At 61.9% G+C, this 20,055-nt stretch overlaps 2 protein-coding genes across 7 annotated transcripts in view; both read left to right on the top strand.

Moving 5' to 3' along the window:
* The window catches only part of MTA1 (metastasis associated 1), a 66,318-nt gene extending 63,354 nt beyond the window's left edge, over positions 1 to 2,964 (top strand). For all 5 annotated transcript variants that reach the window (XM_015290320.4, NM_001012953.2, XM_015290319.4 and 2 more), the window contains one exon: positions 1,291 to 2,964. In XM_015290320.4, the coding sequence (XP_015145806.1) occupies positions 1,291 to 1,429 (139 nt within the window). In that variant the 3' untranslated portion in view covers positions 1,430 to 2,964. The remainder of the gene's footprint in view (positions 1 to 1,290) is intronic.
* A 6,054-nt stretch (positions 2,965 to 9,018) lies between these two features.
* On the top strand, positions 9,019 to 18,235 carry CRIP2 (cysteine rich protein 2). 2 transcript variants are annotated; one of them, XM_015290408.4, is made up of 8 exons: positions 9,019 to 9,127; positions 14,625 to 14,719; positions 15,877 to 15,934; positions 16,782 to 16,922; positions 16,998 to 17,066; positions 17,241 to 17,335; positions 17,480 to 17,537; positions 17,615 to 18,235. In XM_015290408.4, exons 1-8 carry the CDS (start codon positions 9,085 to 9,087, stop codon positions 17,680 to 17,682), a joined length of 627 nt encoding a protein of 208 aa, XP_015145894.2. In that variant the 5' UTR covers positions 9,019 to 9,084; the 3' UTR covers positions 17,683 to 18,235. The 2 variants fall into 2 exon arrangements, with proteins under 2 accessions (XP_015145894.2, XP_015145893.2); XM_015290407.3 differs by having other exon boundaries at positions 9,019 to 11,357.
* The last annotated feature ends 1,820 nt before the right edge of the window (positions 18,236 to 20,055 follow it).

Here is a 20,055-nt window from a genome sequence, read left to right as displayed (position 1 = left end):
GCAGAAACGTAGCAGTCACCTCTGGGGGGGGCAGCCGGTCTGGCTGTGGATTGTGAAGCCACGTGGCTGCCCTTCCTCTCAGGCAGCGTCAGATCTCTCTGGCACTGAAAAAGCTGGAAAGCCTTTAAGGAAGGAGTCCACGGGACAAGCATCCTTATCAAGCCCTCCTTGTGGTCCCAGTTCCTGAGCTGAAGGCTGTGCATAATGGTGCTGCTGGACTACTCCTGTGAATATTTATCACCTCCCTTTCTAAATTCTATATGCTTTTGACCACCACAACATCCTCTGGAAGTGATTTCCTCCTGTTAATTATACAGTGCACTTCTTTGTTTTTGCTGGTTTCTCTCAGGCACTTCCTCTAACTAAGCCTGGTATCAACAGAAGGAAGCAAGCAGTCATTCTGTATTGTTTCTTTCCACCTTATTTTGCTAATTTTAAGCCTTTGTTCTATCTTTATCTGTGCTTTACTTTCTCTTCTGATGGAAATCTACTTCCTGCCTATGATAAGATTTGTTGCTGGCCTTGTAACACGTAGGGAAACTCTTAAGTGCTAAACTTAAAGGTTGTTCGTTTCTAGACTGGGTGCATGCAGAACAGGAGAAATAAGAAGGGGAAGACGCCTTGGTAGCATTCCCAGTGGGGAGAGTAAGAAAACAATTATTACAAAAGAAAAACAAGGCTGCAGCATTGGTTCCCTTGTTAGTGGCAGCCCTGGAGCTCCCCTGTGGGAACTCAGCCTGGTGACACAGCCCCAGGGGCACGATGGAGCACTGCTGGCTGTGCCTGCAGGGAGAGGCAGCTGTGTGCACCTGCTGGGGAACAGGGAATGGCAGCAGTGGGTTAGATTAGCAGGCAGGGAAGTGACCCGAGCTGCCAGAGATTTGTTTGCTGCTTGTCTTTGTGCGTTCCCACAGAGCTGCCTGCAGCACGTCGTGTGGATGTGCTTGCATGCAGCAAAATAGATGAGTGATGTGGTCGGAACTGCTTCACGCGATGCGTTTATGGCAGCAGACCCCGGTCCTGTGAAACTGGGCCAGGGGGGGCCTTCTGCTCTGCAGGGAGAGGCTTCTGGAACGCTGAATGCAGCTGGCCTCTTCATTGATGGGTTTCTAAATGGGAAAACAAAAGTTCCCCGGGGAAGGCGCTGCCAAAATAAACAGCATCGGTCCATCCCGCTGGGGAGCAGCCCCTGCGTGTGCAGGCCTGGCTTTGCTTGGGGAAACAGAGTGGCCTGCACCGCCTAAGCCTTCGGTCTCCGTAATGCATTCCTTTCTTCCTCACTGTCTGCAGGAAAATCCGCAAGCTGCTTTCCTCCTCCGAAGCCAAGCGAGCCGCCAGACGCCCTTACAAGCCCATTATCCTCCGGCCAATCCAGGCAGTGCAGCTCCGCCAGCCCATGAATGATGAACCCATAATCATTGAGGATTAACGCACGCTGAGCAGCTCTCCGGATGGCGGCCGATCTGCCCGAAAGAATCTCTCCTCCGATGTATACTTGAGTTTCTATGGCTACAGCATTGAACTAACTGTTGAAGAGAGGGAACTTCTGAGGAACTGTTTTGCATCTTTTAAACCCTTAAAAGGAACTCAGCCTTGCTCTGAGCCTCCGACCACAGACTGCTCTCTCTCGCGCGCGCTCTCTCCTTCTCTCTCCTTTCTTTTCCTCGTTATTTTTGGTAGCCTCTTTTCTCCTTTGCTTCTACCCCTTTTGTAGACAGGGGGAGGGAAAGTAAGTTTAACTTATTAAGAGAATGTGGACTAGTACTTTTTAGCTTTGTTTCCTCTTCTGACATACGGAGAGCTAGAACCCTTCTTTTGTGACCGAGCTCTCGTTGCGAAGCCGTTTTTACGAGGCTGTGTTGTAAGTTTGGGTTTGTTTTGTTTTGTTTTTGTTTTTTAATTTTGTGGACGGTGCCATTTTTTATTTCATTTATATGATTTCTTTTGTAGATACATTTCCAACCTCTATCAGATATCTGCTCGTAGGAGCTGGGAGCCAGCCCCGGGTTCAGCCTGTTTGCTTTGGTCCTGCCCCTTATGTTTTTTGGATCATTTTTCGCGGCCAGTTGTGCTCCTGCACCAGACAGAAACAACTCAGGCTGAGAAAGGAGTGAGCTAAGAACGGAAGAACCTTGCAGAGCGTTACGCTAACGGTGTGTGCAATGGAGGCCAGGCTGCCGGAGTTGGGTGCCCTTGCTCTATCCATCCCTGGGAGATGTGGCTCATAGCACTTCTCTCTGCGACCAGCAGTTTGCGCGCTGCCTTCTCTCTGACATCTGGAGCCCTATGTGCTGCCGTGCCACCCGCAGCCAGCAGTAGGCCCAGCAGTGTAATGAATTGCTTTGCTCTGGCTCCAAGAGTCAAGTACACCAATGCCCAGGGACGTTTTGCTTAGAATTCTGAACCTGTTTGTGCATCCGTGGTTTTGGACACGCTTCTCCCAGGACAAAAACCTGGTTTCTCTTACACTGCGTTACTGTACGTTTCCCATCTGGAAGAGAGTTTAAATTACAGCCGGGTTTTAATTTGAACACGTTGTGTCTGAAGTTCAGTGTTTGTTTTTTTTTTTCCCCCCCCCCTTGACATTTCTTGTGTTTGAGGTTTCTTGCATCTCTTGAACTTCTTCTGTATTTGCAAGTCTGTATGATTTCTTTCCCATATGTCTTCTCATCGCAGCGCATCTGCTGAATGCCCTGCTCTGTTTTTGAAAGGATGTAAACTATCATTTGCAACTTGTGCTGATCTGTACATGTACCTGCCTCCAGCAGACACAGCATGTAATAACCCCCCAAGTCATTCCATACGTGTCAGCGGTGAGATGAGCCGAAGTTGTATCTGGGTTGTCACAGTCCAACCGTGATTCTGTGCGACGCTGCCGGCCCGCCGGGCGAGGCAGAAAGGAACCCCCCCCCACAAAATGAAAACGATTCAGTTAACTTTACTTAAATAAACCTGGAAAAGTGAGCTTTTGTGAAACAGCTGCTTTTTGTCTCTTCTGGCACAGCCCTCGAGGGGGGGACCCTCGGTGGTGCTCAGCCTCCGCGCTCCTCTTTGCATCCGAGAGCTGTGTTGTGCTTCCAGGTGTTTGCACAGCGCCGCCCCAGCAGTGGTGCTGGTCAGGGCAGCAGCCATTCACAGCTTGCTTTCCCTAACGTGCAGTTGAGATATTTCTGAGGCTTCAGAATCCGACTCCCTCCCTCCTCCTCTTGGATGCCGCGGCTCTGAATGAGCCCTTTGTGTGCGTGGGCTGCTTCGTGGCATGGCTCTGACAGTGTGGCGGAGTGAAATCCCAGGGGCTGAGCAACAGAACGCGCCCATGTTGAAGTGCTTCGTTTCTACATTCATTCCTTAGCAAGGATCAGCAAAGTGCTTCCAACGTTCCTCCGCCTGGGAGGGCTGAGACTTACCTGGGGGTGAGTAGGTGTGTGCTGGGCACACGTGAGCCCGTTTTGCACTACGGGGCGTGCTTTCCTGCCCACAACTGGAGGCAGGAGGGGGCAGCTGAAGGATGGGCGATGCGAAGGGCGCTGAGCTCAGTAGCCAGAAAGCCCTCGGACCGCCTGCGAGCGCCGTGCAGGCTGTGCCAAAGTGCTTTGGCAGTTTCCCTGTGCTTCCATCACTCAGTGGGATTAACTCCTGTACGTAAGAAAGATTGCTGACAGCAGGAAGGTTTCGTAACGCTCGGTGGTTTGGTTTTTTTTCCTCAGTAAGGGAGCAGTCTCAGGGATCACACGTGGAATCAGAAGGGTCACACTGAGCATCGGTGTCCGGATCAGCCCCTCCCCATGCACAGCTGCACGGTGCTGTGTGGTGGCACAGCCGTGGCTGCACATCACCTGGCACGGCAGGGACAACCGGCATGTGAGAGCAGCAGCTGCTCGGAGCCAAAACGACCGCTTGGGGGTGCCAGCTCTGCGCTGTGAAACGACTTCAAAGCTTTCTTGGAGCGACTCCAGGGGCGACTTTGGAAATGGGTCCGGGCAAGCAGAGAATATCCTGACCTGCCCGTGGCTTTGAAGGATCCCCTGCGTGTCCTTAAACGTGGATGCCATTTTCCGACAGCTTGGAGGAGACTTCGCTCCCTGTGCTTTCCTGTCTGACGTCTGTACCGACACGGGAGGAGGGTTTGGAGGATACCTTTAGCAGTGGCAGGGAGATGCCAGGTCTCAGGAAACACAAAGGCAGCAGCAGGCCCCGGCACTGACGTGCCCAGCCCTGAGCTGCCCCTCTCAGACCATCTGCTGTCTCCAAGCCTCTCCCTGATCAGCCTTTTACGTTGAAAATGGTATCCTCATTCACTTGCTGATGCACTGCTGATGCAGGGATTGCTCCTAATCTTGTTATTTTTTCTGCTTTTTTCCTGCTGTAGGGCTGGTAAATGGGGTACATACAGCTGATTCGCCCCCAGCCCCTGCTTCCAGCTCCTTGCGAGCCCTTAAGATGGAAAGGGATGATGCGTTCTGAAGGAGGGCAGCCCTGGGCAGGTGGGAGAGCCCAGGTGTTGTGTTTGCTCCACGCTGCAGAGCCAGGAGGACAGGCACCTTGCTTTTCCCTCTGGGTTTTGGCAGTGAGCCGTGCTTTGCTGCTGGCCCACGAGGATGGCACGCTCTCCTTAACAGTGCTTTGGGAATGGCGTGGAAACAAAAAGCGTGACCAAAACGAATGGTTCCGAAACCCGCATTCCTGCTGTGGGAGGGCGGACCGTAAGTGGGACGCTACCGTGGAGTTGTAAAGCAAAGTACATGCTGAAATTCCCTTTGAAATGGAAATTTGGAGCCCGTGCCAGCTCCGCTCCAGGCTCTGGATCCTCAGAGCAAGCAATTACACAAGCCAGACCTTGGGAAACCCGCGTGCAGCTGGGTTAGGTTGTGTGGGATGGAGCTGCGAGCGGCCGAGGTGGGTCAGCACCCGGCACTGCGGGCATGCAGAGCAGAGCAGAGCAGTGGGGGTTGAGGCCCTGTGGGGTGATGGGAAGGCTGGGAGTGAACGCTGCGCTGAGCTTTGGTTGGGGTGGAGGGAGGAGGGGTTGAGTACCATTACACAAACAGGGCCCGACGTGTTCTCTGCTTTTTCTGAGCCATCAGCACGGCCTTAACCACGCTGTAGTTCAAAGGAGCGTTGGCAGCGGCGTTAGCTTGGAAAGGAGGGAATGCTGCAAGCAGGCAAGCTGGGGCATGACGGCCTCCGTGGCTGCATTACTGCTCCCTGTGTTTTTGTTTTCTTCTTTAAACGTGCTTTTCAGTGCATGCTTCTCTGAGAGTCTGGGAGAGACAATAGGGATGGGATCGGCCATGATCCACGCCTTTGGGGCACGTCCACGTCATGAGCACGTGTGCCCTTTGCAGCACATCCCTGCTTCCCTCTGCCTTTGCTCTGCTTCCCGGGAGCCCAAAGGAGCAGGCAGCGCTGCACAGGGGGGCTGAGGCACCCGGAGCCCCTTCCCAGCAGCACGGCCTGTCCCAGCAGCAGGCCTGGCCCTGCTGTGTGTGAGGGCAGCCGGCCAGGGCTCCTCTGGACAAATATTTGGCATTTTTGTGCGCCTGTGCACGGGGGCCGTGGAGCCGGCCTTGTGGTGCCCAGAAATGTTTGTGCTCAGCCAATTCCAGATGGCCTCTGTTGAAACGTGCCATTCAGCTCCGGCAACGGGCAGAGCTTCAAGGATGGCTCCTCAGTGCCTGGGCCCAGCGTGACCCCTACCAGCACCCTGTCCCGTCTCCTCAGCTCGGGATGGGGGCTGAAGCACAGCCCTGGGCTCAGTGATGTGGTTTGGGCCGGGGCTGTGAACCCAACGCCTCCCTGCAGGCTGCCAGCTCTGCACGAGCCCCTCTCAGCTCCTCAGCGGCGCTGTATCCCGGTCCCTTCCTCGCAGCCAGCCCCCTGCACTGCACACAGCCAAGGGCTGAGCTCTGCTGCCAGACCCATCCGTGCTGGGCCGCCTGGGAGCCTCTGCTGGCTGTGAGCGGTGTGTCAATGGGCTGCTTGTTCCCCCGGCCCTTCAGCGGGGCTCTTGGGCCGTGCCTTGCAGCCAAACAGCCTGGGTCCAGCGAGCGCTGGCAGCTCAGAGCCGAGGGGATGTTTGTGCCGAGGGCAGCAGCTTGCTGTGATTGCTGGGGTCATTCGCCGCTATTGCGAGCGTTTGTACAGCTGTGGAGTTGTCCCCACGCAGCACGGAGCTGGCGAGGACAGAGGCAGCAGCGAGGGGTGGCTGCAGCCCCGTGGGAAGGGGACACGGGGGCACCCATTGCCACTCGCAAGGACAAACGGGTTGGCTGCGGCCCCGCTTATCACACCCAGTGACGGTGCTATCTGCTGCGATAGCGGGGGACTGGGATGCCTTTTAAGGGAGAGAAGCAATGATGAGTAGGTGGCGGGGGTGAGGCGGTGATGTGCTGCCCTGCTGCTGGCACGTGCCGCCTGATGAGAGCCAGCACCCCCTGCCCCTGTGCCCCTGACCCCAAAAGGGCCCTGGCTCAGCACGGGGCTCATCCAGCATGGGCAGGCCCTGGGCACGAGGGACGGAGAGGTCACACACAGCTGACTGTCCTCTGGGCGAACCCAGCGTGCAGTAGTTGGGTTTTTTTCTCCCCTTAACCTTTTACCTTTTTTTTTACTGAATATTTTTCCCCCCGGTCTCCCGTCCTGTAACGCATCCAGTTATTCCAGACGCCAGAAAACGTGAGACAAATAGGAGCAGAAGGCACAGAGGGAGGGGGGGCCTTTCAGCCCCAGCCCAGTGCTTTCTGCAGCCACGTTTTTGTGCTGTTTGCATCTGAAGGAGGAAGAAAGAGCCGGGGGGAGCCGGAGCAGGGGGAGAGGGGTGAGCCAAAGGCGAGGCAGCTGGGGGGAAGTTATCCGTATTTATTCCTTGCTTTCCCTTCATATCCCTGCAAAGCTCTCTGCTCGACCCGCCCCAGCGCCGAGTCCTGCTCAGCTCTGCTGCTCCCACCAGCATCCTGCAGGGCTGAGCCCTGCCCCGCTGCCAGCTGCAGCCCCACTGTGGCCAGGGGATGCCCCATGGCTGACCCTTAGGTCTCTTCAGTCCCAGTGCTGGCTGGGAAGGCCGCCGCTGCCATTGCAGTGCACGCACAGCGCTGCCGGTTCCGTGTATGGGCACCCCGGGTAGCAGCATCTCTGGGCTTGGGCTGCAGGAAGGCAGCTGCAGCTCCCGTTGCCGTGGAAACCAGGCGCAGCTGGAGCCGAGGGATGGAGCCCACGGATGGCTGATGTGGAAGGCATCACTAAAGGTGCCGCCCGGGTCACCCGTCCCACATCCCCAGGCCTCAGGACAGCCCCGTGCTCAGTGCGGCAGCACAGGACCTAAGCTGGGGCAGATTAAGAGAGCACGAGCCAAAGCCACTTTGCTCCTGAGCGAGCAGATCCGCTTGGGATTTAGCGCATTTGCAGGCAGGGATTCGCACCTTTGGGTGATCGCCTTAATTCCCCCCAGCCCGGGGTGCGAGCAGCCCTGCTGGCCCGCTGGGTGAGCCCTCGCTGCTGGCTGTGCCCGTGGATGCTGTGTGTGTGCAGTCGGGTGGGTGCAGCGGTCCTCCTGATGCTGATCCTGCCTTTGGGGCCGCCGAGGCTGATGCTACCAAGTGCCACGGGGAGATGCAGGCGGCGGATGGGCACAGGCTGTGCCCAGCCCTCCCAGGGCTCTCCCCTGTGCTCTTGTTGTCACGGGGTCTCATGGGAACCGATGGGCTTTGGGGTGAAGTGTGGGACGCCCCGTCTCCTTTGGGACCGGAGGGGCCCGGTGCCGTGGGGGTGGCTCATGCCGTGCGGGTGCCGGGGATCCGCCGATCCCTGTGTGGCCGTAGTGGCTGCACAGCACGGCTGCACGGCTCAGCCGCCACTCCCGCACCGCTGCCACCTGCCCCGCCGGGGACCCGCTGGTGACAAAGCCAGCCGTTGTTGCGACGGCAGCTGGGCGCAGAGTGACGGGGCAGCCTGGCCCCCAGCAGCCCTCCAGCCCTGCGGGTGCAGCCGCCGCAGACAGCCGCTGTCACCGTCCCCGCACCGCGCGGCGCCGGGGTTCGGTCCCCGCACCCGAGGCCGGCGGCTGCGCGCCAGCTGACGGCAGAGAAAGGAGGAATTATGTGACAACGGCCGAGGAGCGGGGCCAGGCTGCGGGCTGATGAATAATGCAACGGCTTGGGTTTCACCCAGCAGATTTCCTGTTTATCGGCGCCCGGCCGGGGACGCGCGACCCTGCGGGGCTGCGGCGGAGGGCTCGGCCCCAGAAGGGCGCCGGGGGTCCTCCGAACCCCCCCCGTGCCGTGCACCTGCCGCACAGCTGGCACCCGGCGGCGCTGCACGGCCCCGCGCATCCCTCCGCGCCGGGAGGGATTTCTGACATGGCCGTTTCCATGGCGACCGAGCGAAATGGCGCAGGGATGCGCGGGGGGGGCGCGGGCCCGTGGACCGCGCCGGCCGTGCAGGCTGGGGGGAAGACGTGCCGCCCTCCCGCACCCCGCCGCCCCCAACGGCGTTATCTCGGGCGTCGTCCCCCGCCAAGGTCTCCGTATCGGGCCCGTCGTCCTGGCTGCTCAGCTGGGATTCTCGGTTATCCCATCCGGAAAAAACGCGTCTAAGAATGCCCTGAGCCCCTGCCCTGCCGCCCGGCCCGGCCGGAGCGGGGGCCTGGGGCAGCCGGCGGTGCCGTGGCTGGGCGACCTGGGGCGGCAGGCTGGGGGCCGATTGCCGGAGGGGGATCAGCAGCAGGGGCAGATTAACACGGGGCCGTGAGCGGGGCGGGGGGAGGAGGGGGGGGTTGCTGGGCGCTGCCCGAGCTGTGCGGCGTCGCCGGTGCACGCGCGTAGGGGCGACCGGAGCGGCACCCGCAGCCCCGTCCCCGCTCCCTGCCCGGCCGCGGCCGCTCCGAGCGCCCCCGGGAGGGACCCGCAGCTCTGGGGTCGCACCTGCTGCGGGGCCGAGCCGGGCCGGACCGGGCAGACGCGAGGCGGGCAGCCCCGCCCCGGCCCCCCCCACCTCGGGCAATGGGCGGGGGCCGGGCGGAGCGGGGAGCACAGCACAGCACGGCACGGCTCCGCACGGCACGGCTCCGCTCCGCTCCGCTCTCCCGCCATGGCATCCAAGTGCCCCAAGTGCGACAAGACCGTGTATTTCGGTGAGCGCGTCCACGGCTCCCCTCTCCACCCCCCGCGCGTCCCCGCAGCGCAGCGCAGCGCAGCGCATCCCCTGCCCTGCCCTGCCCGCCCCGGTGCCGTACAACGGGTGGGGGCCGCGTCCCGCTGTCCGGAGGGGGATCCGTCCCACAGACCGTGGCGAGGGTGGGCTCGGTGGGGAGGAGCGGAGGGGGGCAGGTGCGAGCGCACCGAGACGCTCCCGTAGCGCCGGGCCAGGTGTGCGCTTCGCCTCCCGCGGGCGGCGGTTCGGGTTTCTGCGGTGCTTTGTCAGAGGGTTCGGTGCCGGCTCCGCCCGGGTGGGCGCTCAGTCCCGGCCCTGCGGGAAGCGGGGCGGCCCCGGGGCCATCCCGGCTGTGGGGTCCCCCCGTACCCACCCCCCGGTTCCTCGGCGCGCTCGTTGGGCGCAGAAAGGCCGGCGGTGCCCGCGCGGTGGAGGCACCGGGAGCCTTCATTCCTTCCCGGCCATCTCCAAGTAAACACAGAAATAGGAATTTGCTCTCTTCCTCCTTTAAATAAACCTATTTGTGGGGGGGGGGGGGGAGGCGGTGGGAACGGCTCGGCCTCAGACGTTTCTCCCCGTGTGAACTTTTTCCTTTTGAAGCAGAAAATAGCCCGCTGGGCACGGCCCGGGGTCAGCGCTCCTCCTGTCCCGGGGGGGGCAGGGGGTGCAGCCCCGACCTCCGTGGCTGCGGGGGGCTCGGAAGTCCCTGAGGCCGCGGGGCGGTACGGGGCACGTGCCACCGTCCTGCTTCCAGCAGCGTGCCGGGGGCGGCGGGCAGCCCCTGCCGGTGCCCCGTTGGTTCCCCTCTCCCGTCCCCTCCGGGGATACGGGGACCCGCGGGAGGGAGGGGGCGGCGGCACCTTCCCCCCATCCTACGATGGAGCGTGGGGAACCGGAGCGGGAGCCGGCCGGAAACTTCTCTCCCGTGGCTCGAACAGCCTGCGGCGCGCGCTCCTGATGTCCTCGGTTTCCCCTTTGGGAACCGCCCAGGCTCCCATGGAATAAACCCAGCTCGGTTTATTTAACGCACGGAAGGCAAGTGAGCGCTCTGCGCGAGGCCACGAGCTGCTCCGCGGGCTGCCGGCAGCACAGAGCCGGGCACGGAGCAGGGTTACCCGCTGGCAGGGCATGGCACAGCCGAGCATCCCTCGGCCCCGGCAGGCGGGCGGTGATCCCCAGCGCCCCTCTCGTCAGCGCAGGTACCCGCGGGCGGGAGCTCGTGGGGCCGCGGCTGCGGGTCACGCGTGGGAAACGCCCCCATATCCCATTGCCGGCCCCACGGCCAACCGAAGCCAACAGCGGTGGGTACCGATGGAAAACTCATTTCCAGCCCAGCCCGCCTGTTGCTCCGCGCTCCTTGGAAAAATCCAGAGACTCCTCCCTGCACTCAGAAGGATGTGGGCGTTTCCTGAGCTGCAGAATGAGCTTTTTTTTTTTTTTTTTGGCCTTTAAAAAGCACGGGGAAAATATAAAAATAGTCTTCTGGCTCTTTTGTCAGACGGCTTTTGGAAGCTCAGTTTCCAGGCGCAGCGGGGCACGCAGCCGCCTCCCCTCGGTCGGGGCAGCGCGGCGCTGGCAGGTGGCTGCGGTCGGGGCAGGGAGCGCCCGAGGGATGGGGCTGCAGGGAGCCGCGGTGCCCAGAGCTGTGCTGTGCCACAGTGGGTTCTGCGGGGTCCCGCGAACCGCAGCCGAACCTATCCGCCTCCGGGCCCCTTTTCCCGGCGGTTGGCAGCACGGTTTGGGAGGTTTCCTGTTTTCCTGTACTGAGCTTCCTGAGCACGGAGCAGCCCAAAGCCCTGGGGATGCTACGAGCACGTGGGCACGGCGCTGGGCTGCACCCGCCTCGCTCGCAGGGGCTCCAACCGTGGCGGTGGGGCGTGTGGAGGCTGAGCCCGTGCAGGCAGGGCTGCCCTGCAGGAATCCGGCCGTAGAGGCCGCCCTGCAATTAATTAATCAGTAACCGCTGCCCTCGGCTTGGAGCAGCTCACCCCGGTGAGTGCCCAGTGCGGGTGCGGGGCTCCATCCCCGCGGCAGCGCTGACAAAGGGCCGCTCGGAGTGCCTGCCCTCCTTATGCAACCGCTGCCCCGTGTCCTCGGGCGGCCTCTCCGGGAGCATGCGTGGGCTCTGCAAAACGTTAACAGAGGGCACTCGGCCCCTCGTGGGGTGCGCTGCGGGGGAAGGACGCGGCCGTGGGAAGCTGCCCATTGCTGTGAGCTGCGGGACGTTGGCTTTGGGAGGGCAGGCGTCAGCTTCCACCCCCCGCTCTGTGCGGGGTCAGTGCGTGCAGTACCGCGGCTTCCAGGAGGCCCCGCAGTGCCGTGCGGGTTGCCCTGACCCCTGGGAATGGGGGCTGGGCGTGAGATTCTCGTTCTCTGTCCTTCTTTGCTGTCCCCATTCGGGCCTGTGGACGGAGAGAGGTGACGGGGCCAAGGAGGGGGATGGAAAGGGCAGGAAAGGTGGAGCAGGAACGCCCCGGTGAGAGGTAATGGAAAATCTGCCTTCGTAGCGTTATGGTAAAATCCAGCAGCCAGGGCGTGTGCTGCGATAGGGCTGTGATAGCCGAGGGCTGGGAGTGGGTCCTGGCGCTCAGGGCTCGCCGTGGGGCAGCCCCGGTGCTGCAGCACACAGACGGGTGCCGAGCATCCCTGCCACGGTGGGGACGGCAGAGCCCGGCTGTGGCCGTGCGGGGCAGGGCTGGGGGGCGCCGCTGTGGGCTCGGCTGCTCCAGCATCGCTTGGAAAACCCCGCCGATGTGAGCCGGGGAATGCTTTCATAGCCCCGGAGCCGCCTGTATGAGATTGTATCAGCTCGGAGGAACACGGTGCTCCCGGCCGGGGAGAGCCCGCGTCTGTGTGCCGGGTCAGGGAGGGCTGCCGAGCTCACCCCGTGCACCCTGATTGCCATTTGCCGTTTCGTGGCAGCGCAGGGCCCGGAGCAGCAGGAGGGAGAGCGGGAGGCTGGCAGAGAGCAGCCAGACGAGAAGGGAGCAGTAAGAGCGTTCCTGGGAGCTCCACTGCGGCTGCCCGGGGATGCCCGGTTCTTTATCCCGAGCGAGCCGGGAAGCGTGCCCATGGGAGCGCTGCGGGACCTTTCCCAGCACGGCCGTCCCCGTGCGGCACGTCCCGTGTGCACGTGGCCTGATGAAGTACAGCAGCCCCGTGAAAAACGGAGAGGGAATTCGCTCGAGGCTGCCCTGAGCCGCTGTGTGCGGCCGGAGGAGCGGCGGTGCTGTCAGGGGCTGCGGGAACGGCGGGGCGAGGGCTCCGTGCCGGCCCGGGCGGGGAGGAGGGCTCCCATCCCATCCCATCCCATCCCATCCCATCCCATCCCATCCCATCCCTCGGCTCTCCTCTCGCCTACGCCGGCGGCCCCGCCCGGGCACGGCGCCTGGCTGCGGGCTGAGCGGGCGGGGCGGCCCCGCTACTATCGTGGCTGCGGTGCGGGGTGCGCCGCGGGGAAGCGGGCCGCAAATCCCCGCCGGGGAAGGAGGGAGGGAAGGCAAAGGGGAGGGAAGAAAGGAGCGAAGGCCGTGGGCTCGCTCCGGGAACGAGGCGGCAGCCCCGGCCCCGCAGCCCGCCCGGATCGCGACGGGGGGGTTCCCTCCGTAGCGGGGTGCGGTCGGAGCCTTCGCCGCCGGAGCCGATGCGACCTCGGATGGCAGCGCCGGCACAAAAGGCCGCCGCCCTGGGAAGGGGCCGGGCGGGCTGCGGGCGGCTTCCTTTGCTCGCGGCGAACAATGCGGCCCGACGGCCGTCCGGCGGAGCGCGCTCGGAGCGCCTGGCTCCGTTCCCCGTCCCCTTTGTTTGCGGGTGCCCGGCCGTGCGCTCCCAGCCGAGGGCGAGGGACGGCACCCAGGGGCCACCTCGTCCCTCCCGCCCATCCCCTGCCGGGGCCGCAGGTCCGAGAAGCGGCGGGGTCTTACAGCCGCCCGAGATGCCCCGGGGGCGAATCTCGTCTGGCGGGGGCCGCGGCAGCTGCAATAGGCAGCGAGAGCTGCAAAACATCCGCCGGGAGCTTCCTCCCGCTGCTCCCTGCGGGGCGGGGGCGGCCGGAGGTGACGCAGCCCCAGGCCCGGCCGTGCAGCCGCTGAGATGCGGCCGAGCGGCCCCTCGGTCCCGAGCCTCTGGCTCGGCTTTCAGCCGCTCACGCTCCATTTCCCTCCCTGGGGAAGCTGCCCCGTCCCCGGGTCGGGCCGGCAGCCTGGCTTTGCACGCTGAGCCGCGCGTCACCGGGGTGTCCGGCTGGCACCGGGCGCAGCGCGGCCCCACAGCCCGGCTGCGGTCACGGAGGGATACCCGGGGCTCGTGCTGCTGTGCGTCCAGAAAGCCCCGGGCTGGAATGTCCCTTTGTGTGCGCCCTCGTGACCCACGGGCGGCCCAAGCCGGGTTGCGGTGAATTTCCCTTGCTGGGAGAAGCTGCTGACCCAGCTGGGGACTGCTGTTGCGCAAAGCTGAGCCGTGCTCCCAGCTGACGCCGAAGCCCAGGTCCGTGCTTCCAGTTCCATCCTCCTCCATCTCTGTAGCTCACAGCCACCTGCTTGCCAGCAGGGCTGATGTGCTGGGTGGCCACGGGGTTGTTTTGGCACATCTTGGCTCTGTGGCATATCCTGAGTACAGCCATTTGCCGTGGGAAGGGGACAGCTCTCGGAGCTGGACCTGCCCTTGTGGGGCTCCTGGCCCCCATCCCGACCCAACGCGGCCCGGTGACATTTGCTGAAGTCCTTATGAGGGGAAAGGGGCTGGGAAACATTCCTCTGCGGAGGGCTGTTCTTGTGGAGCGGGGCTGAGCTTTTATTTGCTCGTTAAATATTTTATTTGGCCCTTATGATTGAGTTTTACGGAGGCTTCGATGGGATGGTGCTGCTTTCCAGCTGTCCCTGCTGCGGACCCCCCAGCTGGGAAGGAACCACCAGGCACTGCTGTCCTGGTGCTCACAGGTCCCATTGAGAAGCAGGGCTGGCACCATGTGGATGGGGACGTAGGTGAGGCCCTGGGGCTGTGCAGAGGGGACAGCTGGAGGAGGTGTCTTTGTGGAGCCCGTCTCTGAGTGCTCACCTTCCCAGAACTGGAGGCTTTGAAGCTGTTTCTGGTGCCTGCAGTGCATTGCCCCCAGGCTCGTGGTGTGCACCGTGCCCGCTCCCAGCCCCATACACACGGATGGGTGTTCTCCAGGGCTGAACCCAGCCTTGGTGACACCGGGGGCTGTCTGTGTCCTGGTTTGAGCCAGAGGCACGGCAGCTGAGGCATGAAAATGAGCAGGAGCTGCTGGGCCGGGTGGGCATGGCAACTCTAAATATTTGAATGGGAGCAGGGCCGTGTGGGGCAATGCAGGGAGTAAAAATAGACATGGGGAGTAGGAGCACGGTGCTGGGAACATCGTGTGGAGCGGAGCAGCTGATGGGAATAGGGGTGTGGGCACTATGATAACACAGCCCCACGCTGGCACAGGGCACACATTCATTCTCGTTTCTCCGCAGCCGAGAAGGTCTCGTCCCTGGGTAAGGACTGGCACAAGTTCTGCTTGAAGTGCGAGCGCTGCAACAAGACTCTGACCCCAGGAGGGCACGCTGAGGTGAAGGCCAACGGGCAGCAGAGTGGGGTGGTGGGGGTGTGGGGTCTGGGGGCTGAGCCCAGGCGTGGAGCTGGGCGGGAGCAGGGCGAGAACCCCATCCTTGAAGAGCTGCCTGCATTCCCATACAGCTCCTAATGGAGCTGAGAAAGCCCCAAATCCATCCAAAATGTCAATATATGGAGAAGGTGAAGGAGCAGGCGCTGTGCTGACGTGCTGTCTGATGCCCCAGGGATGGGGACGTGGCAGGAAGCAGTTTGGGGCCGGTAGCTGATGCTGCACCCAGTGAGCCCTGCAGCAGTATTGCTGGGAGTGCAATGGAGCTGACAGCAGGTGCTCAGCCCCGCAGCAACTGCACGTCCCCTGCGCCCCGGGCAGTGCACGGCCTCTCATGCCAGCGTGTCACCAGCTCCTTAGCGGGGCACAGCTGAGGGGCTGCTGGCAGCAGCCAGGGCAGCTGGGCAGTGAGGCCGAGTTAAGCCTGGAGAATTCTCTCCCTCACCATATAAGGCCAAATTCTGCTGGGGTGACGGCAGCCAAGGCCTGGCTGATTGTGTCCTGTGAACCTCAGGGCCGAGGATGCGGAGGCACAAGCGCTCTTTCTTTTCTCTTGGACTCGGTTCCCAGCACCTTGTGGGAAGCTGTTGCTGGAGCCGGGGCTGCAGCAGTGTTATCTCAGGGCCCCCTCCCGTGGGCGGCCGCTGGGCCGTGGGACAGAAGTGCTGCAGCACTTATCACCGCTTGGTGCTTTCCTGCCATAATCGCCCCCGGCCGATAGCAGAGCTGATAGCAGCGGGGCTCTGATCTGCGGCCAAGGCAAGGGGTATGGTGACAAGGGTGGAGGCAAAGCAGAGCAAAAGGCCTCTCCTCGCCTGGCTGGGGATGTGCTGGGATGGAGCTGGTAGGGAGGTGCTGCCTTACCCGGGGTGTCGGGTGCCCAGCATGGGTGCAACGTGGCCAGAGTGGCCAGTGGGCACACCTGGGGCACAGCCACCGTGCTCTCATAGAACTGTTAATGTTGGAAAAGGCCTCTTAATCAAGTCCAACCAGCAACCCATCACCACTATAGCCACTAAACTGTCTCTGAATGTGGGTAGGGATGGTGGTGACCACGAGGAGCACGCTCGCCTCTTAGCACCCTAACTGCCCTCTCTCCCCAGCATGACGGGAAGCCCTTCTGCCACAAGCCCTGCTACGCAACACTCTTTGGCCCCAAAGGTATGTGTGGGCCCTGCCTGTACCCTGCTGCTGCTCCCATCCCCACAGCCCCAAATGCATCCCAGGAGTTGGGCTGCCATGAGCTGAGTGGGTCCCAAAACCACAGCTGCTGTGTGCAGAGGGGTAGAGGAGCTTCTGGAGGGGGATCAGTCCCAACAGCTGGCCCTCCCTTCCTTCCTTCCTTTTCCTTCCTTCCTTTTCCTTCCTTCCTTTTCCTTCCTTCCTTCCTTTTCCTTCCTTCCTTCCTTTTCCTTCCTTCCTTCCTTTTCCTTCCTTCCTTCCTTTTCCTTCCTTCCTTCCTTTTCCTTCCTTCCTTCCTTTTCCTTCCTTCCTTTTCATTCCTTCCTTCCTTTTCCTTCCTTCCTTTTCCTTCCTTCCTTTTCCTTCCTTCCTTTTCCTTCCTTCCTTTTCCTTCCTTCCTTTTCCTTCCTTCCTTCCTTCCTTCCTTCCTTCCTTCCTTCCTTCCTTCCTTCCTTCCTTCCTTCCTTCCTTCCTTCCTTCCTTCCTTCCTTCCTTCCTTCCTTCCTTCCTTCCTTTTCCTTCCTTCCTTTTCCTTCCTTCCTTCCTTCCTTTTCCTTCCTCCCTCCCTCCCTCCCTCCCTCCCTCCCTCCCTCCCTCCCTTCCCTCCTTCTTTATTTATTTATAAATTACAAAAAGCAAACTCCAGTTCGAACAGAAGGTGGAGTTGCTCCCCCGTCCCAGACACAGCCACATAAAGCCTGGGTGGGGAGGAAGCTGGGACTGAAGGACCGTGGAGACCCAGCACGGATAGGGGCCTGGGGGAGGTGAGATGGGGCTGGGAGGGGATGGAGACCCCTGGGCTGCTGCAGCCTCTGCCTCACTGCAGGGGTGAACATCGGCGGTGCCGGGTCGTACATCTATGAGAAGCCGCAGATTGAGGGGCAGAGTGCACCGGGGCCCATTGAGCACCCAGCCAGGGTGGAGGAGAGGAAAGTGAACGCTGCTCCACCCAAGGGACCCAGCAAAGGTGAGAAAGGGGGCGCGGGGCACCCGGCTGGGGGCTGGGTGAGGTGTCCCACGCTCACGTCCCTCTGTCTCACAGCCTCCAGCGTCACCACCTTCACCGGGGAGCCCAACATGTGCCCGCGCTGCGGCAAGAGGGTCTACTTTGGTAAGGCTGTGGTTGGTGCTGGGCACGTGCTCCGTGCTGGCACTTGGTGGCAGGAGCCCTGGGGCACGCACCAACTGCGAGGGGGTGGCCGGGGTCCGTGGGGTTTTATCCGAAGAGGTGATGTCCCCGCGTGTTGGTGACGTGCGGGGGGGGACCCTCTTGTCCCCGCTGCAGCCGAGAAGGTGACCTCGCTGGGGAAGGACTGGCACCGGCCCTGCCTACGCTGCGAGCGCTGCAGCAAGACGCTGACCCCCGGGGGCCACGCCGAGGTAAGGGCGGCCACCCCCGGCCCCGCACCGCGGTGCTGTGCCGTGCCGGGCTGTGCCACCGCGAGAGGGCAGCGCGGCTCCGCGCAGCGCATTGCGCAGCCCCGCGGTGCCACGCAGTGCCACGTCTCTCTCCTCCCCGCGCAGCACGACGGGCAGCCCTACTGCCACAAGCCCTGCTACGGGATCCTCTTCGGGCCCAAGGGTGAGTGCCGGGGGTGCGGGGCGGGGGGACGCCCGTCCTGCTCACATCACCACCGCTGTGCGCGTTTCTCCTTGCAGGCGTCAACACCGGAGCCGTGGGCAGCTACATCTACGACAAAGACCCCGAGGCGAAGAACCAGCCCTAGGCGGCCCCGCTCACCTCCCGCACCTACAAGTACCGGAGCAGCCCACGGCCACGGAGCTGTGCTCTCTGCTGTCTCTATAGAACCTCTGGGTTCTATACCGTAGTCCCTAATATAAGCTTCAGTGTTTAAAGGCAAAGGTAGAAGGCGTCTCTGCTCATCCCCTGTGCGCTCTGCCCTCCCCAGGACAGGCTGCTGGGGACGGTCACTGCTGTCCCAGTGTGCCACCCATCCCTCAGCTTCAGGAGATGCTGTGACACCAGCGGCCCCCCAGCGGCTCAGCTCCTGCATCCCCATCCTTGGCATCCCCCCCCCAAACTCACCCCACTATGGGGTCCGGCCGCTCCCCGTTCCCAGGGGGGGGCAGAGCGCACTGGGCCCCGAGCCCGAGGTTCCCCGTCGCGGTGTTTATTTATGAGCTGTTGTCATTGTGCTCCCAGCTGTGGGGACACCCCCTCGCCCCGTCCCTGTGCGCACGCTGCTTGCGCTGCCCACCCACCCGGCCGTGAGCTCCCCAGACTTTTGTTATTTGCTGATAATAAAGGTTTTGAGAGAGGCGGTGTGTGCTGGGCTCCGGGGATGGGCACGGAACCTCCTGTCCCCGTTTGTTCCTTGTGGGACATGGGGGCTGTGGGGCACGGAGAGGCAATGGGTGCTGTTGGCTCCCCGCGGCAGCCTCAGCCCTTTCCCAGGCACGGTGCAGCAGTCCCTGCGCCCTGGAAGCGGATGTGTATGTTTGTGTTTGGTGGTGTTCCTATGGAGACCTGACCCCGCCGAGCTCCTGCCCTGAACCGCAGCAGAGGGCCCGGCCCCATGGGCAGCAGTGCTGTGCTGTGCTGCAGCGCTGCTGGGATGAGGGTCCCTGTTGCCCCCTGGGCCCCGCAGCACCGCAGGGCAAAAATGGCACTGCTCACGGCTGCTGTCACACCTGCAAGCTGGAACCGAGCTCTGCTGCCCTCCTTGAAACCCTTATTCATTAATGAGCTTAATGAGCCCACCTTTTTGGGAGGGCCGGGGGATCTGAGCATGACACGGTGCAAAGCGCTGCCAGGCTCAAACATGACGTTCATTCTGCTTTGGGTGGGGTTGGTTCTTCTTTTCCCTCTTCTCCTTCTTCTTCTCCTTTTCCTTTTTTACATCCCCCCCCCACACACCGTGGGAGGTTTTGCTGGGGAACAACTAAAGACGGCCGCGCTTCAGCTTTGCTCCAGTGGGTGCTGGGAAGGTTTGCTGCAGGCAGGCAGCATCTCGTCCCTGTGCAGCCCTGCAGCCTGGGGACACGGGGAGAGGCAGTGGGCACTGCAGGTGGTGCCAGGGTAGGTTGTGGAGTCCTGCACAGCCTAACCCGTGCCCAAGGGCTCAGGGCAGTGCTGGTGCAGCAGAGCAGCGCTTCGAGTGGGAAGGCAGCTCAGCCTCTGATCCTCACTGTGTTTTTGTACTTATTTTTGGGAGACCTACGCGAGCTGAAAATGCCCCCTTCCTGCCAAAAGGGGCCTGGAAAACATCTTTCCCCCAGGGGACATGAAGTATTTTATTATTTCTTTCGGCTTGGGCTCGCTGGTGGGATGAGAAAGTTGGCGAGAGCTGGTGGTTACAGACGTGTTCTCTAGGGTAGGGGGGAAACAGAGCCCAAAGCAGATACGGGTTGCCTGCAGGAGAGGGATGCAATGGTCACAGTTGGAAGGGGAACCTGAAACGTGGGGAGGTGCATGGAGCCTGCATGCAGCTGGTGCTGTGTGGCTGGGCAGGAAGGCAGGACAGATTTAAAGCATTTGCTGGGAACTTGAAAACGGGAACCGAAAGGGATGAAGTGCTGGAAGATGTGATTTAAGAGGGGTATTAGGAGCGGCCCAGTGAGCACAGCTTGCTCTCACGGGGCCAGGTACCAGCTCTGGTGCTCCCCAAAGGAAATGCTGCAGCTCTGGCTGGCTGGGCTGGGCTTTGGGTCATCCTTAGGGTGAGTCAAAGAGAGGGGCCAAATCCTGGATAGGGTGCAGGGATAGAGGTGGGATGGTGTGAGTCTGTCCAATGGAGGATCAGGGCTGTACATTCATCACCAGTGCGCTCCCAACAGTGTGAGCATCCAGGGGGCAACCCTGGGAGCTCTTGGGGTGTCTGGGGACTGGATGTGGGGTGGATCTGGGAATAGCTGTGCTGATAGGATGGAGTTGTGCACGCTGCTGATGGAGTTGGATGGGTGTGTGACCCGCGGCTGCATTCCTTCTCTCTCCCTGTCCTGGGATCTCCCCGAGTTGCTCCTGCCCTGTTTTCAGTGTGGTGGAGCTAAGCAGCTCCATCTAAAAGAAGGACACAGCCTCACAGCATGTGGCCATCCCTCTCCCTCCCTGTGCCTCCACTGCAGAGGGCAGCAGGTTT

Source organism: Gallus gallus, chromosome 8, assembly GCF_016699485.2.
Source record: "Gallus gallus isolate bGalGal1 chromosome 8, bGalGal1.mat.broiler.GRCg7b, whole genome shotgun sequence".
Classification (NCBI taxonomy): Eukaryota; Metazoa; Chordata; class Aves; order Galliformes; family Phasianidae; genus Gallus; species Gallus gallus.
Note: the sequence above shows the minus strand (reverse complement) of the source record. Positions and strands in the feature narration are given on the sequence as shown.